The sequence below is a fragment of the Choloepus didactylus genome, chromosome 4, assembly GCF_015220235.1.
Source record: "Choloepus didactylus isolate mChoDid1 chromosome 4, mChoDid1.pri, whole genome shotgun sequence".
NCBI classification, from domain to species: Eukaryota; Metazoa; Chordata; class Mammalia; order Pilosa; family Megalonychidae; genus Choloepus; species Choloepus didactylus.
In genome coordinates, this window is record NC_051310.1 from 105,991,995 (window position 1) to 106,010,938 (window position 18,944).

Consider the following 18,944-nt stretch of genomic DNA (forward strand, 5'->3'; position numbering starts at 1 on the left):
AACAGTAATAACAAAAAAAAAAATAGGTATTTTCCCATAATCCAATAATGCAGATTAACTTCATGTCTGTGCATCCTCTCTTGTTTTGTCATCTGAACAGTGACCATGGCAGTTACTTCTGGATTAGTTGAGATTTCTCCTCAATTTGGTAAAGGCCCAGAAGGTTGACACAAAAGCTCAGAACTTTTGCCTGCTTTTGGACAGTTGCCTGGTAGATACGCACACGAGCTTCCCACACAGTGGTATTGGAGCTGCATGCTCTGTGGAGTTGCAGGTAGGGACAGGAGGCAGAGAACCAGGATATGGTTTAAGGAGGGGTATTCTTTTATGGTTTTCTTCACTCCCACCTCTATGATAAGTTCTCCTTAGGGTTTGTGTAGATGGCCTGTCTGCTTGGGGAGGTTGGAATGACCCTACAGATTCTGCTTTGAGAATGGTCTCTGTCCTGAAAGCCTAGTTAACCTTTTGTATTGTGGGGTGTTGTGGTGTTTTGGGGGTCTGGAATGGAGCTGTGAGTTGGCCTAACCCAGATTTGCCTCAGAATCCCTTTTCCTTGCAGGATTTAGGCAGATGTTGGTGTGGAGAAATGGAATTTACTGGGAGGGGAAGGAATGTTTATTCACGATGGTAGAGAAGGGGCCCCCTTGTTGGATTGTTCCTTGGCAGCTCTGAGATCTGAGATGCAGCCATGTGGTAATGCACAGGTGGCTTGGACAAGCTTTCATGAGATGGTTTGGGGCTCTTGAATTCTTTCTACCTGAAGATGGGTAACATTTGGGGTTCCAGTTTGGTTCTGAATTCTCTCTCCCTGCCTCTGCCAGGCTATCTCCTTCCCTGACTTTGTAGTTATAGGAAGTTGTGGGTGTTGTGGTACCAGTTGAGATCCATGTGGCTCCAGGAAAGAATAGAGAGAGAAAGGGTTTGTTGAGGTTCAGGCTTGGGGCAGTAGAATCAGGACCACCCTGAGAGTCATAGAGAAGAACTGGTAGGAGGTTGGTAAGAAACATTGCATTAGTATTTTGGCTTTGACATTTTTTTCTAGGTGGACCGGGGTCTGTAGCACTATATTAGATAGTCCGTTGGCTCTTGCTGAGTGGCTTTCTGTTGTTGGGCAGAAGTCTACCTTGGATAAACAACCCATTTAGGAAGAGTGAAGATAGAAGCAGGATAGGCTAATGACCATGTGTCTTCTCTGGGGTACCAGATGGATCATCTTGTGCTCCCTCTCCTATCATCTGCTTCATCTGCTCACATTAGCTCCTGGGCTTTTGCAAAATTGGAAACCTTTCATCTGGAGCCCTTAAGAGCAGTGCTACTTTAAGTGCCATTCTTTCACGAGCTATGACTCATAAACAAGGATGTAAATCTGTTTTCTTCATCAAGAAAACTTTGTTACGAAAAAAAAAAGTCAGTGTGCTTACTCTGATAGAGTTGATTTACATTCTGGCATAAATGTAAACTTCCTATATAGTCATCGACCAGTAATGCCATTTGCAGTGACTCTGCAGACCACATTTTGAGTAGCAGTGCTCTAAAGCAGCTCTATTTCAGAAGCAGTTACTGAGGTTTTGGAATCTTGTAATGGGTATACAGGGGAAGTTCTGAAAAGGGGCGCTGCTTAAGAAGAGCTGCCACACAGTTCATTCATACATGGGTCAAGGTGTCAGGGTGGGTTATTGGAGAGAAAGGGGAGCACAACCAGAAGGGAAAAGTTGGACAGCTAGGCAGTGCGTATGCCAAAGGTAAACTTCATGACCTCCTTCCTTTTTATCACAGATATGTGAACTGAGGGGACTAGAGCTAGGAACCATTCTGTAGAGCCTTAGTGTTTTGCCTTTGCTTCTGACAGCAGGTCAACCATGCTGAGTTTACTCTGTCTTTGCAGGAAGACATCATATGTTGGAGAAGAATATGTTGGTTCTCTTTGTTGTTACCCCTGGATGTGACCAGCTCCCTAGTTTGGATTCTGTGGAAAATTGTAAGTACCGTCTTGTTCCTTGTCCTAGAAGAACAAGCACTTGATTGGAGCTATTACCCTGGATGGCCTGGCCTTAGTTGCTTGTGCTAGACTGGAGGCCGCCATGGCTGTGGGGACCTAGGGATGCCAAGAACTTAGACCATAGAAGATGAGTTTCTCCCATGCAGAAGGTCTAACCAGAGTCTGAAGGTTGGCTGAGGAACATCACACTGGCTATTTGTTGAATCCTACAGGATGCCTGCCACGATAACTTCAGACATCAACTGCAATGCAATTCTGACTACCTGGAGTTAGGCCACACTCCACAGATTAAGGTTACAGACTCCACAAGACTGGCCTCACTTCAGACAACAGCCACGAATTCAGGAGTTTCCAGGCCACCTGCACTTCTTTCCAACTGGCAACAAATTTGGGGGTTCCCATCTCCTCCCCTCAGGTGTCAATAATTCATTTGAACGACTCATAGAACTCAGGAAAGTGCTGTATTTACAATTACAGTTTTATTATAGCAAAAAAGGATGAGAATAAGAAGAAGCCAAAAGAAGAGATACATCAAATGAGGTCTGGGAGGATCCCCCGAATGCAAAGCTTCTGTGTCCTCTCCCCATGGAGTCAGGATGCATTACCCTCCTTAGAACATCAATGTGTATTAGCAATCAGGGAAGCTCACCCGAGCTTTGGTGTTCAGAATTTAAAGTTTGGATTCATTCTATAGGCATGGTTGTTTGAATCAATGCCCCCATGATTGAACTCAATCTCCAGCCCCCCTCCCCTCCAGGGGATGGGGCTGATCCAGTCTGACTGAAAGCCTCAAGACTAATCATATGGCTTCCTACCCTAAGACTATAGGTGTGGCTGGCCCCACCTTGAGACATCTTAGCATAGTCTATCAGCTGTGGTCCAGAGGACCCACATAGCAAAAGATACCCCTATTCCAGGAAATTCCAAGAAGGTAGAGGCTCCCTCCCCAGGAGCCAAGAAAAAGGCCTCTTTTTAGAGGCCACATTACTTACTATACTCCTGTCTTCAGGGCTGAGTAATTCCTTTTCCATTTTAGGAATTTGAATACTTCGCTGGTTTTCTCTCTTTTTTTTTTTTTTTTAATATTGCATTTTCTTGTCAGTTTTATTTAGTCATCTCATGCTAAATACACAAACTTTTGTTTCATATTGACAGGTTTGAAGAGAGTTTTGGGATCATTTTATAGGAGGTTCCTCAATTTGCATTTAGTCAATGTTTGGTTTTTTTTTTTTCAATTTACTTTTTTAAATTTTTATTTATTTATTTATTTTTAATTTAATAAATTTTATTTTGAAATAAATTCAATCTTACAGGAACAGTTGCAAAAACAGTACAAACTCCATACATAGAACTCCATCATACCCTGACCCCCCTCCCCCAATACCCCGATCCATCACCTTTAAGATCCTGTCACACCACCGTTTCTTTCTTTCCCTCCCTCTCCCCTTCCCTCTCTCCCTCTCTCCATATCTATCATCCATCATCTATTGCTGTGTCCTCTGAACATATGAGAGCAAGCTGCACATATCTTCGAACAAACAAGATAATTCACATATACCTTTCCCATGGACAAGGACATTCTTTTATGCGATCTCATTAAGTGCAGCTAAGAAGTTCAAGAAATTCAACATTGATGTAAAGCTTACATTCTATATTTCCTTTTTTTTTTTTCTTGTGTCCCATATGTGTCCCTTTGAGCCTCCTCTCCTCCATCCTCAGATCCCATCCAGGATCATCCTTGGCATTTAATTTAATTTAATCTATTTAGACTGTCTTTTTTCTTTTGTTTTTTTTCAATTGTGGAAACATATATATAGCCTTAATCTTCCCATTCCACCCCCTGCCTAGCATTCCATTAGTGGGATTAATCACATTTAGAATGTTGCAATGCTATCACCTTCCCACCATCCATTTCTAGAAGTTTCCCTTCACCCCAAACAGAAACTATACTCTCATTTCTTAACTCCACATTGCTCCTTCACCCACTTCTCAGAACCCCTACTCTACTTTTCATCTCTATGATCATGTTCTCTGATACTTCCTTTGTGTTTACTGTGGGGCTTAAATTTAACATCTTAAATCTGTAACAATCTTGTTTTTCTTTGATACCAACTTAACTTCCATATGACACATAAACTATGTTCCTATACTCCATCATTCCCCCACCTTTATGTAGTTCTTGTCAAAAATTACATATTTTACATTGAGTCCAAAACCACTGATTTATCATTACAGTTCATGTATTTTAGATCCTGTAGGAAGTAAATAGTGGAGTTATAAATCAAAAATACAGTAGTATTGGTATTTATATTTACCATGTGATCTTTAGTGGAAATCTTTATTTCTTCATGTAGTTTCAGTCAATTGTTTAGTGTCCCTTCCTTTCAGCCTGCTCAACTCCCTTTAGTATTTCTTATAGGACTGATTACTAGTGATGGAGTCCCTCAGCTTTTGATTATCCAGGAATGTTTTCATCTCCCCCTCCTTTTTACCCTCCAGGTGTTTGTGAATTCTCCAAGTCTCTGATGGTTATTGACTTCTATTTGTATTCCATTGTGGTCAGAGAATGTGCTTTGAAAAAATAATTTTATTTTATTTTATTTTATTGAGGCTTGTTTTTATGTCCTAGCATACAGTCCATTCTGGAGAAAGATCCATGATCACTAGAGAAGGATGTGTGTCCCGGTGACCTGGGATGTAATATTCTATATATGTCTGTTAAAATTCTCTATATCTCTCTCTCCTTTCTTTGTTTTCTGTCTGTAGGGCTCCCTTTAGTGTCTGAAGTAGGGCAGGTCTTTTATTAGCAAAATCTCTCAGCATTTGTTTGTGAAAAATCTAAGCTCTCCCTCAAATTTGAAGGAAAGTTTTGCTGAATAAAGTATTCTTGGTTGGAAATTTTTCTCTCTCAGAATTTTAAATATGTCATGCCACTGCCTTCTCGCCTCCATGGTGGCCGCTGAGTAGTTACTATGCTGTTTCCTTTGTATGTGGTGAATTGCTTTTTTCTTGCTGCTTTCAGAACTTGTTCCTTCTCTTCAGTATTTGACAGTCTGATCAGAATATGTCTCGGAGTGGGTTTATTTGGATTTATTCTATTTGGAGTTTGCTGGGCATTTATGCTTTGTGTGTTTATATTGTGTAGAAGGTTTGGGAAGTTTTCCCAAACAATTTCTTTGAATACTCTTTCTAGACCTTTACCCTTCTCTTCCCCTTTTGGGACACCAATGAGTCTTAAATTTGAACATTTCATTTTATCTATTGTATCCCTGAGATCCATTTAGATTTTTTTTATTTTTTTCCCCATTCTTTCTTTTGTTCTTTCAGTTTCTGTTCTGTGGTCCTCAAGGAGGCTGAGTTGTTCATTTTCCTCTAATCTTGTATTATGAGTATCCAGAGTCTTTTTAATTTGGCCTACAGTTTCTTTAATTTCCATTAGATCTTCTATTTTTTTATTTACTCTTGCAATATCTTCTTTATGCTCTTCTAGGGTCATCTTTATGTCTTTTATATCCTGTGCCATGCTCTTCTTCATGTCCTTTATATCCTGTGCCATGCTTTCGTTGCCTGTCTGTAGTTCTTTGATTAATTGCGCTAAGTACTGTGTGTCTTCTGATCTTTTGATTTGGGTGTTCGGGTTTGGGTTCTCCATATCGTCTGGTTTTATCATATGCTTTAAGATTTTCTGTTGTTTTTGGCCTCTTGGCATTTGCTTTACTTGATCTTTAATTTGTCAGAATTGCAGCTTGGTGGTGTACACTTTCTCTAACTAACCAGCAGATGGCGTCTGTGAGTCACCTATTCCCCTCAAGTCAGTTCTCCCCAGCTTTGTGGTGTGTGGGGATCTGACTCTTGTGGGGTCCAATTGGTGCACTTAATTTGGCTGTGTTGTCAGTGCTGTCTGCCCTGAATGAGGGGCGTTAGTCTGAGCGGTTAGGGAGGAAGGGCAGGTTTAATACTCAAACCTCCCAGGTGTTCCCGGAGATTTAAGGCTGTTCTCTGCCAGCTGACACAAAAGTCCTTGGTATTGACGTAGGTTCCCTGGGATTTCTGAATGGTTCCCCTTCCCTGCTGTGCTCTTCCAGGACCTCTGCTGAGGGAGGGAAGGCTGTGCCACGTCACAAGTGTGCGCCGGCCTCCGGGGAAGCCCTGGGACACCAGGCTGTGCAGGGGTGTTCCCAGCCCACTTTGAAGATGGTTGAATGGGATGCCTTAACTTCCCCCTTTCCGCACAGCTCCACCTTCCCAGCTCCGGGACAATCAGCCGTGGGTGTATTAAAGGCCACTGTGTACGGCCGATATTGTGGCGTGTGAGCGGTGCTGTGGGAAAGACTCCGTCACACTGGCTTTCTTGGCACGGCTCTGTGCTGTGGGTTCGGCCCCGGACAGGAGTGCCCCCACCCGCTGGGGAGATGGCTGCAAGTCGTGCATTTTTTTCTCCTTTTGGCTCCCCTTTGCTCCCCTGGGCCCGAGACAATCAGCAGTGGGTGTGGGAAGGGGTATCCTCTACACCAGACACCAAGGCGTTAGCCCAGCCTGCTCCTGTCATATTTGCAGCTGCTCCTGGTGTTCTTTTTTTTAAAGAACTAGTCCATCTCCAAACGCCAACCCACTGTTTCCCCACACCACAGCGTGGCCGAGGGACTTTCAGCCTACTCACTCAATCGTATCAGAATGCAGACTCCCGGTTTCACCAAATGCCCGGTCCCTGTAGATTTAGCAGACCTTGTCTGGCTGGTGCTACTCTGGAAGTGGTGTTCTGGGTCACTTTCTGGTTTTTATCTAGTATTTTTCATGGAGGTGTTTTTTTGCCCTGTCTCACCTAGCCGCCATCTTAGGTTCTCTCTGGTTTTCTCTAAGAGACCTTACACTGGGGAGAGGAGTTTTTGCTCATCTGTACTGAGATGAAGCCAAGTCATTTGTCCTTTGACTGCTTCCTGTCTTCCCTGAGCAGCAGCATTTGGAAGCTTCTCAGTCTCCAAAATGAACATTCAAGTATTGTTTTCTTCCTTGCATTCTTGAATGAAGTAACAGAAGCCCGGAGAAAAAAAGGAAATGAGGGTGATTATAAAGGCTTTGGGGAGCACTGTAGCCTGATCTCATTCCTCCAAGGGTCCCTTTCCGCTTGGCTGATAGGAGACGTCATACTTTCAGCTAAAGGCTGGCAGGGATTCATGTTTCCGGCCATAGATGCTGAGCTACAAAGTGGGGTGCTTTGCTGAGGCCTCTGCTCTAGCCTGGCCCTCATTATGCTTCATCTTCTAGGGCCTGCAGAGCCACTGTGCTGACCATACTTCCCCACTGGCTGCAGGCCTGGCCCTACTCTGGGGACATACCCTCTCTGAAGATTAAAAATGTGATCTTGCTGTTTTTAATCCAAGGATTTATACGAAACATCTGTTCTGCAATCCTTGAGAGCAGAAAGTTTTAACAAAATGGGTTCATTTCTGTCATTTCAGACACCCTGACTGTAAATGATGACCAGTGTTTCCTCCTCTCTGAGACTGTCTGGGGAGCTCTCCGAGGTAACAAGGCGAGGCTGATGCTGGGAGAGAGAGAGAAGGTTGGCATTGGCAGGGTGGGAGGACAGGACTTGGGCCCCATTGACTAGCCACTCTTTAGGAAGCTTTCTTAATGAAGACCAGTTGTTGTGCCGGTCCCTAAAAATTGACAGGCTTCAGCCTTCACAGTGGCGGTAGGTCTTCTGAAGCAATGAGAGACCCTGCAGGCCTGTGCTCCATGTGCCAGCAGGGGACAGGCAGCTGGGCAAGTGCCCACAGTGCCACAAGCACTGCCTGTTTAGCTCTAGCCAAAGACATACTTGGAAAAGACTTTTTAAAAAGGAAAACTTTATCAAAAGAAATAGATGATTTTTTTTTAAGTAAGTAGTAGTATGATATGTAGAGCTATAGCGTTTCTGGGGAAAATGAAGAATTTAATACCTAATGGATACTAGCTTCCTCATACCCCTTTTGTAAGTTGTTGAGAACCATCAAGCCTGGACTGCATCCATTTTACTGGGTGCCCCAACATTACGCTCTACTACATTGAGAACCTTCCGGATGGATGCATCTCTTTCCCTGTCTTCCTGAGTTTTACTCTGCCTCTCTGCTTCTCCGTAGGTCTGGAGACTTTTAGCCAACTTATTTGGAGATCTCCTGAGGGCACGGTGAGTGTAGGCCCTCAGAAAGGACTCTTGTAATCACTCTCCAGAGATTCACTCCCAATGTTGAGAGTCCTGGAAGTATCTTGTTTTGCCTTAGACAGGGTCCTGGTGGCTTGAGATGGCCCTGTCAAGGATATAGGGAGGAGATATGGGTGGAGAACTGTTTGGTAAATTGGGCCTGTTTGGAGTCACTATAATTTCATTTCTCTAAGTCATTAGTAATGGCCTTGAAGCCACACTGCTTTGAAGAAAATAAAACATGTTAACAGCCACTGAAAATCAAGAATTTGCAGGTTGAGTGGTGAGTGTGACAGTTGTGTTTGGCTGGAATGGGACAGTTGCTCTCTGGACAGGTGACTATATTGTTGTGGAAGTGTAGGGGGCATTGAAGAAGTTAGTTATCCTACAGAACAGTCACAGATTGGCCTTTCAGGGATCTTGGGAGAGTTTTCCTCATCCCTCTCTGACCTCATGATGAGCTCCTTTGGGTCCTGACATGTTCTTTGTTTGTTCTGCACAGTTCTTTGTCAACAAGACGGACATTGTGGACTTTCCCCGCTTCCCTCACCGGGGCTTGCTGTTGGATACATCTCGCCATTACCTGCCGCTGACTACCATTCTAGATACTCTGGTATCCAGAGCTTTAGGCCTTCTTTGCCCTAAGGCTCTGGGATGATGGGAACAAGGGATAGACCAGGGGCCATATTTCTTAAGAATTAGAGAACGTGTGTTATTTCATGAGCTCCTGGGAAAAATCCTGCTCTAAGACTCAAAAGATAACAAGAGTGACTTAAATCTACCACACTGGCTACTGTGGATCAATGCCCAGGCTCTCTCCAGGGACATAGAAAGTGGTTTGGAGAATTGACTTCTTTGGCTAGACAGAGGTAACTTCACTTAATTAGGAAAAGTTCATCGAAGAAAAGATTTTAAAAGCCCTAGCTGGAAAAAATCCTCTAACTATCTTAAGTTTGATGGGCATCTTATCTGGCAGTTGCCAATGTAACTCATGTGTCTACCTTTTCCTTTGCTCCTCTTGTGGAATCGAAGGAGTTGACACATCTGTCAGCCATGGCTGTTGAGATTTATTGATTATGGTGGTGCCAAGTTGCCACCAGACCTCACGGTTTGGATAAACACTAGTCAGATAACCCAATGTAAATGACAGGATGAAGCATTAGTCTTCAGTCTATTTTTGGGTTTTTGGAAGACTGCAAGGAACATAGTAACTGCATCCCTCCTTTCAATGTAGCCAGGACTCGTCTCAAAAAGAGGAGATAACCTTTTCTGTCACCCATCTTTGAATGTGCCCTGGAAAAAGAAGAAATATGCAGGGTCTTTCCTCCATGCTAGGCACTCTCTGAGAAAGTTTGATAGTGAGACCCTATAACACTTCATTCGAAGCTGGTGCAGGGTAGAGCTGAGCCTGTTGGGTGTGCAGAGCCGCCTGAAAGCCTGCCCAGTGCTTCCCAAGTTTGAGGTTAAAATTGGAGAAACCATGATGAGTTCACAGTGTGTGCTCTTCTCTACAGGATGTCATGGCATATAATAAATTCAACGTGTTCCACTGGCATGTAGTAGATGACTCTTCCTTTCCATACGAGAGCCTTACTTTTCCAGATCTCACCAGAAAGGTATGTCTCAATTTTGCCCAGACCAAGTTTATGGGTCGATGTCTGAGCCTCACTGTGGCCCTGCTAACAAGGAGAATGGCCTTCGTCCTTACCAGCCCAGTTTTAGGTGACACACTGACATCAGGGAAGCACACTGGATTTGGAGTCATGAAACTTGAGTTTGAGTCCATACTGATGTTAATTTGCTGTGGGACCTTCAAGAGATAATCTCTCCTGGTTTCATTTTTCTTTTATTTATTGATATTTTGTTTAATGGGCATAATTCCTACCTTTTAATATCTATGTTTTATCTGAGTATCATAATGCTCAGATAAGACAGATATGATAGCTCATGGGAAATTATAATAATGTTCCCTGAAGAGTCTCCAGTACTAAAGGGCTATGGATAGATTTTCTGATATCTGGGGAGTGCTGAGGACATTTTAAATATCCTCTACTCTGTTAGCTTTCAGGAACTCAGAGACTGAAGGATATCTTGTGCCTTTCAGGGGTCCTACAACCCTGTCACCCATATCTACACAGAACAGGATGTGAAGGAGGTGATTGGATACGCACGGCTTCGGGGTATCCGTGTGCTGGTAGAATTTGACACTCCTGGCCACACTTTGTCCTGGGGACCAGGTAAGAATAATGTCTGGAGTTGGAGGGAGTCTGCTGATCCTTCTCAGAGTGGGACTTCTGGGCATCAGCTCTTGATTGTGGCATGCACCAACCTTGATCCCTGGAAAAATATTTTCCACCATCTTCTTCTACCTGGGAATTTGGATCAGTAGAACTTGTTCCAGGTGAAGGAGGCCATCACTTACTGAAAACATTTCAGCAAATTCTCAGATGTCCTTGTCTTAATGACTCCCTTGCAGGTAGATGTTGAGGACTGATTCCCAGGATAGAATCTAAAAGAAGGAATCCCAAGGTGGCTTAGAGGTAGAATGGGACAGTTACTACAACTGTTCACTCAGTCTCTTCCATATACCCCCAGTTCCCCAGTGTGAATCCGCCAGACTTTGACTCAAAGCTAATTAAAGGAAGGGCGGGGAAGACTACCAGGTCTGTACAAAATCAAAGCTATCTCGTTGCCTCAGACTCAGGAGGGAAAGACTCTGGGCCCAGGGAGATGCCCTTCAGGAAATGTAGAAATATGGAAGATACAGAGAAGAAAGCTTTTGCCACTTTAGCTGAAATAGGCCTCTCTCTTTCTGCTTGTCTACCTAAAGACAATGTGTGAGCAGCCTTTGGAAGCAAGGGTTGACTCCTGCTAGAAGTAATGTATTAAGGCAAGAGTGTATGTGGTTAACAGTTGTCTGGGACTCAGCCGCTAACCGACCGGCTCAACTGCATCTTTTTGTGAATGTGTTTGTATTCTTTGTGACTAAATGATGGTGATTACAGGTATCTTTGAGTGCCTGTGTGTGTCTACCGATGTGTGTAATGTTTATGAATGTGATTATCTTATTTTGTGTGACTTATGTCCTTAAGTGTGCATGAGGGATCTGGGTATTTGTGACACTTGTGTGGGGTTCTTTTGACTTAGGTGTCCCTGAATTATTGACTCCTTGCTACTCCGGCTCTCATCCCTCTGGCACCTTTGGACCTGTGAATCCTATTCTCAACACTACCTATGAGTTCATGAGGACATTTTTCTTGGAGATCAGTTCTGTCTTCCCGGATTTTTATCTTCACCTTGGAGGAGATGAGGTTGATTTCACCTGCTGGTATGAGCTCTGTGATCTTCCCATAGCACCCGATGAATTGCTAACTCAAAACACAGGTTTACCCCGAAGGACAGCTGTCTCAGTTGCTCCTAAAGGGCCAGCCTCTCAGACAGCAGTCTCTCTCAGTTGAGATTGCTCAGGTTTTGGGCTTTCCTCTGAACACTTGCAGAAAGGTCCTACTTGAGTGTGGCAAAATGAACCTCTCCCTTCATCCTCTCTCCTAACCTTTAAATAGGTATGGAAAAACCACCTCTGTGCACAGAATTGTCTTGGCAAAATCCAGAGTAAAGAAAACTAATTGTTGCTTATGGAGACTTAAAATGGCCTGATTGAAGAGTCAAGACAAAGAATTTGAGACTAGTCTATGATAGGGTCTAATCCAGTATTAAATTGTAAAGTCCAAATCCTTGGATCTAGTGAGCTAAAAAGAGTTTGAGGGATTTCTTAGAGAACTGGGTACTAGAGCCAGATCTGGGAAATAGGCTATTTTAAAGAGACATGGAAAAGGGGTAAAATATTCCAGGAGGAGAACAGCATGGGTCAAATATAGACATCGTGAAGCAAGGGAGTTAGCAAGGATTGTCATCCAACTGGAATAAAGAGTAAATATTAAGGAAATAACACAATATGTGTCAGGGTTGTGGGGTTGGGTAGAGAAGCCAGAATTCAGTGTGCCAGAGCCCCAAACTGAAGCCCTAGGTCCTCTTGTAGTCTGGAGAGATGATTAATGATGCATTTCCTTTGAGAGTTTGAACTTAAAGCTCTTCAGGTCCAAACTCCTCCTTTCTCAGCCTCTGTCAATGGCATTCTTAACATAGCTTTGCTAGACCACACCATCCATGTTTGGGGCTTCTGAGATCCTCACTTGTTTGTTTTTTTTTTTTCCAGTTGAAAAAAGGAAGTTGTAGGAGGCCAGGTGACTAATCGGGGCTTCTGAGATCCTCACTTGTTTGTTTGTTTTTTTTTTTTCAGTTGAAAAAAGGAAGTTGTAGGAGGCCAGGTGACTAATCTCCAGGCTTTGAGGTTTTAGGATGTTGAAAGAATTAATCTCTGTTTTCTCTTGGGATTCAGGAAGTCCAATCCAGATATCCGGGCCTTTATGAAGAAGAAAGGCTTTGGTGACGACTTCAAGCAGCTGGAGTCCTTCTACATCCAAAAGTGAGGACGGAAGGAGGATGGGTGGGCAGGATTCCTTGGGGCGTCCTAGTCCTACTGTGGGGTCCTCCCTTTCCATGCCAGGGTTAGGCCCTGCTTGACCAGTGTCTGGGTCCCTAAAGTGTTCCTTTGTTCTACCCTTTCAGGTTTGTAGTGGTTAATTCCCAACCCTGGGGACACTGCTCAATCAAGAGTAGTCCCCAGCCAGGCTAAACCCCAAGATTACTGGCACAAAGAGCCTAGGATCAGTCTGAACTGAACAGATACTTTTTTTACTCTGCCTTCCTCTCCAGGCTGTTGGACATCGTTTCTGCCTATGGCAAGGGCTACGTGGTGTGGCAGGAGGTGTTTGATAATAAAGTAAAGGTGAGCCAGGGGCAGAGAAGAGCAGACTCTAGCATTATCTCCCTCTGGTCTCCCCAGCGCTTTCCTGCCCCTCCAAGGACTGGTCCTCCTGGTTTGGGTTAGGCTTTAATGGTCAGAGCACTTGGGGCCATCTTTCCCTTCCCATCTAAAAAGGTCACAAGGCAGGAGCTCTGGGCTTGGGTGTCAGAACCTCAGTCTATCTTCCCTCCCTGCAAATGGATCAAGAGTTACTTCTGCTGCTAGATTACCTGAGATTCCTGAAAATATGGACTGAGTTTGGCTTCCTGAGTCAGAGACTAGGGTCTTCCAGTTCTGCAAAAGCAGGACTTCTTTCTTCATTGTTAATCAACAAGATCCCAGATTTCAGGGGCTCTGTAGGAACCTTTCCCATTCCTAGAAACATCTGGAGACTCTTGGGCATGCTATGATAGCTCCTGATGAATCCTCTGGGTCCCACTGCTTGCCTCCCTCAGTCCACAGCCAGTATTACTATCTCAGTGTGGACAGGGAGGCTGCAGAGGGACTGGGGGAGGAGGACCGTGGGAGTACTGGTGGGGCCTATGGAATCCTCAGGTTCTGCCCTGGGGTGTGAGCTCAGTGGTTAGGAATCAGAAAGACGTATTGACTGATGGGGGACAAAGGGTAGCATGCACCCCTTGGCCTGGTTGCCTGCATAAGAATGAGCCTAGGCATTTCCTGATCCACATGAGTCATTATCCCCATTTGACCTTTGGTGACAGGTTCGGCCAGACACAATCATACAGGTGTGGCGAGAAGAGACACCGGTAGGCTATTTGAAGGAGCTGGAACAGATTACCCAGGCTGGCTTCCGAGCCTTACTTTCTGCCCCCTGGTACCTGAATCGCATAAGTTACGGCCCTGATTGGAAGGAAGTCTACATGGTAGAGCCCCTGGCATTTGAAGGTGAAAGCAGGGAGCTTACGTTGCTGATAAAAGGAGGCTGGGCTGGGGCACAGAATGGGAGGTTGGAGGGTATGAGCTGACAATTCACATTTAGAGATGAAACGACCTACCTGAGGAAAGGATCACATTAGGAAGATGGAGGGGAAGCTCCGAGTTACCCTACTACCACCTCCCCCTCCAGCCTGATGTTACTTATTTCCCCTCAGGTAGCTCTGAGCAGAAGTCCCTGGTGATTGGTGGAGAGGCCTGTATGTGGGGCGAGTATGTGGACAGCACAAACCTGGTCCCCAGGCTCTGGTAAGGGTTATTTGAGAAGGCTGGAGGCTTAGGCTTGTGGGCAAGGGTTCTCCTTTACAGACTCTATACCACCTACCCACCTCCGGACTGGTTTCTCTTTCAGGCGTGAGAGGGAAGGGCCATTGCAATGATCTTTCCATTTGTACGTAATCTTTACTTCCCACCTGACTTACATATGCTCCTCCAACAGCCCGTTAGGTGTGCAGGCTAGGGATTGTCAGCCCTACTTCACAATGTGAGATAATGAAGCCTGTAGAACTTAGATGACTTGCTCAGGACCCAGCACCCAGAGTCCATGATTCCTAATAATACTTTCCTCTGCTGGTTCCTTAGCAGCTGCAGAGGCTGCAGCCTCACCAAGCCTGGTTAGGTGTGTAGAATTTACCTTTTGAGAGCATCTGCTGCTGCTGTCTGTAGCAGTAATGCTTTTAAGACTTACTCTGGTTCCCATATCTTGGGGAGAGAAGGGTAGGATCACTCCTCATTTTAATGAAGATGGAGTTGAGCCCTAGAAATGGGAGCCAGTCAGCCAGGCTGTAGCTCTAAACAAGATGGTAATAGCATGCCTCGGCCCTGAGTTGGTCTGTGGGGCCTAAACAAGGGACAGAAGCCCATGGATGCTCAGTGCCTTGTAGGAAATACAGATACCTGGTGCATGGCCCCCTTCCCTCCAGGCCCAGAGCAGGGGCTGTTGCCGAGCGGCTGTGGAGCAACAGGATTGTGACTGATCTGGAGTTTGCCTTCAAACGCTTGACACATTTCCGCTGTGAGCTGCTGAGGTAAGCAGGCTGTGGGGCCTCCCACGGCAGGTGGGACAAGTCAGGGATTTGGAACCCCTTACTGAGAAGAAAGAATAACAGCAATAGGTAACATTTATAGACCACTTACTATGTGACCAGCACTGTGCTAACCCTTTTGCATGCATTTTCTCATTTAATCCTCACTGCAACCCTGTAAAGTGCATATTCTTTTATCCCCATTTTAGAGACAGGCAACTGAGGCACAGAGAAGCTAAATAATTTTCCCAAAGTTACTCAAAACTAGATTTAAACCAGGGTGAATTCGGAGGCTGTGCTCTTAGCCATGGGCCACACTTTAATGGGCTCTCGGAACACCTGCACCTCTGTTGGGGATGGGCCTGTGTAAGACGGTCCTCTCTCTGCTCCATTTATTAACTGTGCCTTGAGAACCTGGAAGACACAGGTTAGTGCAGAGCAGGGTCCTCGGCTGGGAGCCACGCACTGTGGGGAATAGGCCTCAACAGTCTGCAGTTCACTGGGTGACTTTGAGCTAGTTCCTTATCATCTCTGAGTACATTATTTGTGTAATAAAGGATGCTTGCCTGGAGGTCTCCAAAGGAGATTGGTCAGGTCTTTGAACTTGTAAGGATAGGATTTCATGTCCAGGCCCAATGCATGACCTGGACAGTGCTTCGTATCTCCCTCTTCCCGCTGTACACACTCTGCAATTACAGCATTTTAGAGCCAGGAAAGGCATCCCTCAGCCATCCACTTGTCTTCTAAAGGGTCTGAATTATTTGGGGCTGAGGTACAGAATAAGGCAGGGTAGAAATAGAGAGATGTTCTTCCAGATTCATAGGTTGATCTGTATCAGTCATCTGGGATACCAGGTACCTGTTCAACATGCCAACACGTGCATGCATGTGCGCGCACACACACACACACACACACACACACACCACAAGTGAGAATCTCTGGAAGTAAGAGTCCAGTAATTTTGGTGTACCCTGGAAGTTTGAGATCCGCTGAAATGAGGGAAGGAGAGACTGCTGGTTGTGGTGGAGAAGGAGAAGGTCCCCCTCCCCGCTTCTGAGGGGCTTATCTCACTCTGTTTCTTTGTGTCCTCTTGCAGGCGAGGTGTCCGGGCTCAACCCCTCAGCATAGGCTACTGTGAACAGGAGTTTGAAGAGACCTGAGTAAGCAACCCCAGGCACCAAGGAGGGTGCTGGCCCTAGGAGAGTGGTAGTGGGGCCAGGCTTCCACTGCATCCCGGCCGGGGGATGGAGCCCCTTGCCCACGTGCCCCTGTGCCTGGCAAGAAGGTGGCCGGTGCTGGCACTGGCATATAATAAAGGGTGATGTGGCAGTTTTCTATAATTAACATGGATTATCTTTGTAAAACAAACGAACAAACAAGCAAACAAGTGGCCCTGGGGTGAGGAGGCAGCAAAGACTGGCCTGCTTCTTCGAGTATAGGACTCAATAGGGCCTGGCCAGGCCAGGCACAGGTCTGTCCCCTGGAAGGATCCCGTGAGTTGAGGGCTGGGAATGAAACCTGTAGCATTTGCCCTGCCCTGCTTAGCTTATGAGTTGTATGGTTCCTCTCCCACCTACCTCCAAGGTCCACATACACAGCCATCCTCATCCTGGCCACTCCCCTTCAACCTCAGGCCTCCAAGGCTTGTGTACATAAAAGAAGAGATTAAAGAGGCCCAAAAGTGTTCTGGCAGTGGCAAGGGCTCTAGACCCAGCCTCATCACAAAACAACCCCCTTCTGCATGCATATTCACAAGAATTTTCCTCCTCTAAAGCTTTTTTCCTTTGGGTTTCTTGTTATTTCAGTTACATGCAAACATTTAATATTATTAAGTACTGTTGGGTAGCTTTTGAATTTGAAGGACTTAGTTCTCTGAAGCTCTGAGCAACTCCCAATAATGCAGGCAACTTCTACCCATCCCCTGCCTCCTCTCCAATTTTCAGCCCATAACATCTCAGAGAATTGGGGACATAGCTGAGCCCATGAGAGCAAAGCCCCTGGGGGACAAAGGAATGGGCATGTGGCTCTGGAAAGAGGACCTTCATGCCGGTGACTGTCCCCCTTGCCCCTGTCCCCATCCCAGGAGGAAAGGTCTAACTGACTGAGACCGCCCCCTTGTGGATTCTTTGTGCAGAAGCCAACAGTGTTGCTGAGACTGGGCAGCAGTGGACTGTGGCCCAGTTGTATGTAGCCTCCTTTGACCTTTATTTTCTAAGGTCCTAGGCTGGGAGAACAATGGGGAGGTCTCAGGCATTTCTTTCAGAAAGCTTCCAGTCTGGTGGGTACAGGAAATTGGGGAAGGCAGGGCTGAGAAGGGATCAGAGTAAAATTTGCTCCTTAAATACCATGCTTCAATCCCTCAATCATCTTTCTTTGAGGACCTTGTTGGCAGTAGATGAGCCCTGCCTTCTTGCACTATTTCTGTTGTTACAGGGCGGGCACCTTCTACCTGAAGAATCCTCTTGGGGTCAGGACTTTTCACCCAGTGCAGTTTAGCCAAGACCAGGGCTCTGGCCGGGAGAGACACTGGAGCTAAGGCTCCACCACCTGCACCCACCATAGGAGTCCCCTTGCTGCTGTCATCAGAAGCCTGAGGGTAGTCTAGGCAAGGACCCTGCAGAAATGCCGCATATACTTCAAATGCCCTTGCTTCCCTCCTGATCATAACTTTAATGTTAACTATTGTTTGAGATAATGTTAAATAAAAAGAGCAGGCACGAAGTTGTAAGTCTGTATCAGTGAAGGAAAGAGACCATGAGAACAGTTGTGTTAAAGCAGTAAGGTTCTATGATTTCTTATACTTTTTCACCAAAAAATAAAAAATAATTAATGTAGTCCTGTCAAGACCTTGAGTGATAGGGTGATGCTGCTCCCGACCTCCACTGTTGCTCCTCCAGGTCCGTTGATCACAATGGCGTTTACCTGAAGATACATATCGTTACTCCTTGAACTGCCCTTGCCTGGTAGCAAACGCCCAAAGTCTGTTCCAATGTGCAGACACCTCATCTCCCTTCCAGTGGGTTAACTTAGTGCCCCGCCCAGCTCCCGCCGGACTACTCAGGCCTGTCTGCATTCTCTGCACACACCAGAGGTGGGGGGTGAGCCTGACCCTGTTTCCTGGTTTCAGTCAATTTAGAGAAGAGAGTCCTCACCCAGCCACCATCCCACCCCCCCCACAAAGACACAAAACAGGCATAATGGGAATTAAAGTAAAGGAGTGTATGAAGGTTGGGAGGGACATTGGGCCTTCTCCTACTCAGCAGGAGTTGAGGCTACTCAACAGGTACCCCTCTCTTCATGGAATCTGATAAATGAGGTCACGAGTGTTTTCAGGTGCACCTCAGCAGATTACAGTAGGGATTAGCCATCAGAGTACTGGTGTTGTGGAATTATTCACTCAACCTTAGACTTACTGGACAGCAAGAGTGTGAGGGAAACAGAGAGGATATTGGGGAAGGGTTAAAAAAAGGATTATATGGATATAGACGGTTTTAGTTTTCATTAATGTAGACACACCGCTTTGTGACAAGATTACTAGCGCTCTAAAATTTAGATTTTTATAGCTTCTGTCAATGTCTTGTAAAATGAATCAATACAGAGAAGAATATGTGTATCATATGCTTTTTTTTATTAAGGAAATAAATAGTAATTGAGTACTCAAATCATTGTATATTTTGCCTTTATTTAAAATAAACTCTGGGACTTGGGCAAGATGGCAGCATAGAGAGGAGTGGAAGCTAAGTAGTCCCCCTGGAACAACTACAAAAAACCAGAAACAACTAGTAAATCATCCAGAATAACTGCAGGGGGACAAACGAGACTATCCACTCATCATACACCAACCTGAATTGGGAGGAATGCCCAAGAACACAGCATAAAATCTCTCAGTGGAGAAAGCCCCAGTCATTTTCAGTT

The 18,944-nt window shown here is 45.3% G+C and overlaps 1 protein-coding gene across 5 annotated transcripts in view; it reads left to right on the plus strand.

Moving 5' to 3' along the window:
* HEXA (hexosaminidase subunit alpha) overlaps positions 1-18,691 on the plus strand; it is a 38,979-nt gene extending 20,288 nt beyond the window's left edge. For 2 of the 5 annotated variants that reach the window (XM_037833500.1, XM_037833501.1), the window contains 13 exons: positions 1,886-1,978; positions 7,459-7,524; positions 8,122-8,168; positions 8,686-8,796; positions 9,698-9,799; positions 10,288-10,420; positions 11,331-11,511; positions 12,583-12,669; positions 12,960-13,032; positions 13,773-13,956; positions 14,163-14,253; positions 14,928-15,032; positions 16,126-18,691. In XM_037833500.1, coding sequence (XP_037689428.1) covers positions 1,897-1,978; positions 7,459-7,524; positions 8,122-8,168; positions 8,686-8,796; positions 9,698-9,799; positions 10,288-10,420; positions 11,331-11,511; positions 12,583-12,669; positions 12,960-13,032; positions 13,773-13,956; positions 14,163-14,253; positions 14,928-15,032; positions 16,126-16,189 — 1,326 coding nt within the window. In that variant the 5' untranslated portion in view covers positions 1,886-1,896 and the 3' untranslated portion in view covers positions 16,190-18,691. The remainder of the gene's footprint in view (positions 1-1,885; positions 1,979-7,458; positions 7,525-8,121; positions 8,169-8,685; positions 8,797-9,697; positions 9,800-10,287; positions 10,421-11,330; positions 11,512-12,582; positions 12,670-12,959; positions 13,033-13,772; positions 13,957-14,162; positions 14,254-14,927; positions 15,033-16,125) is intronic. The other 3 variants (XM_037833498.1, XM_037833499.1, XM_037833502.1) reach the window with 3 other exon arrangements.
* Positions 18,692-18,944: the final 253 nt, after the last annotated feature.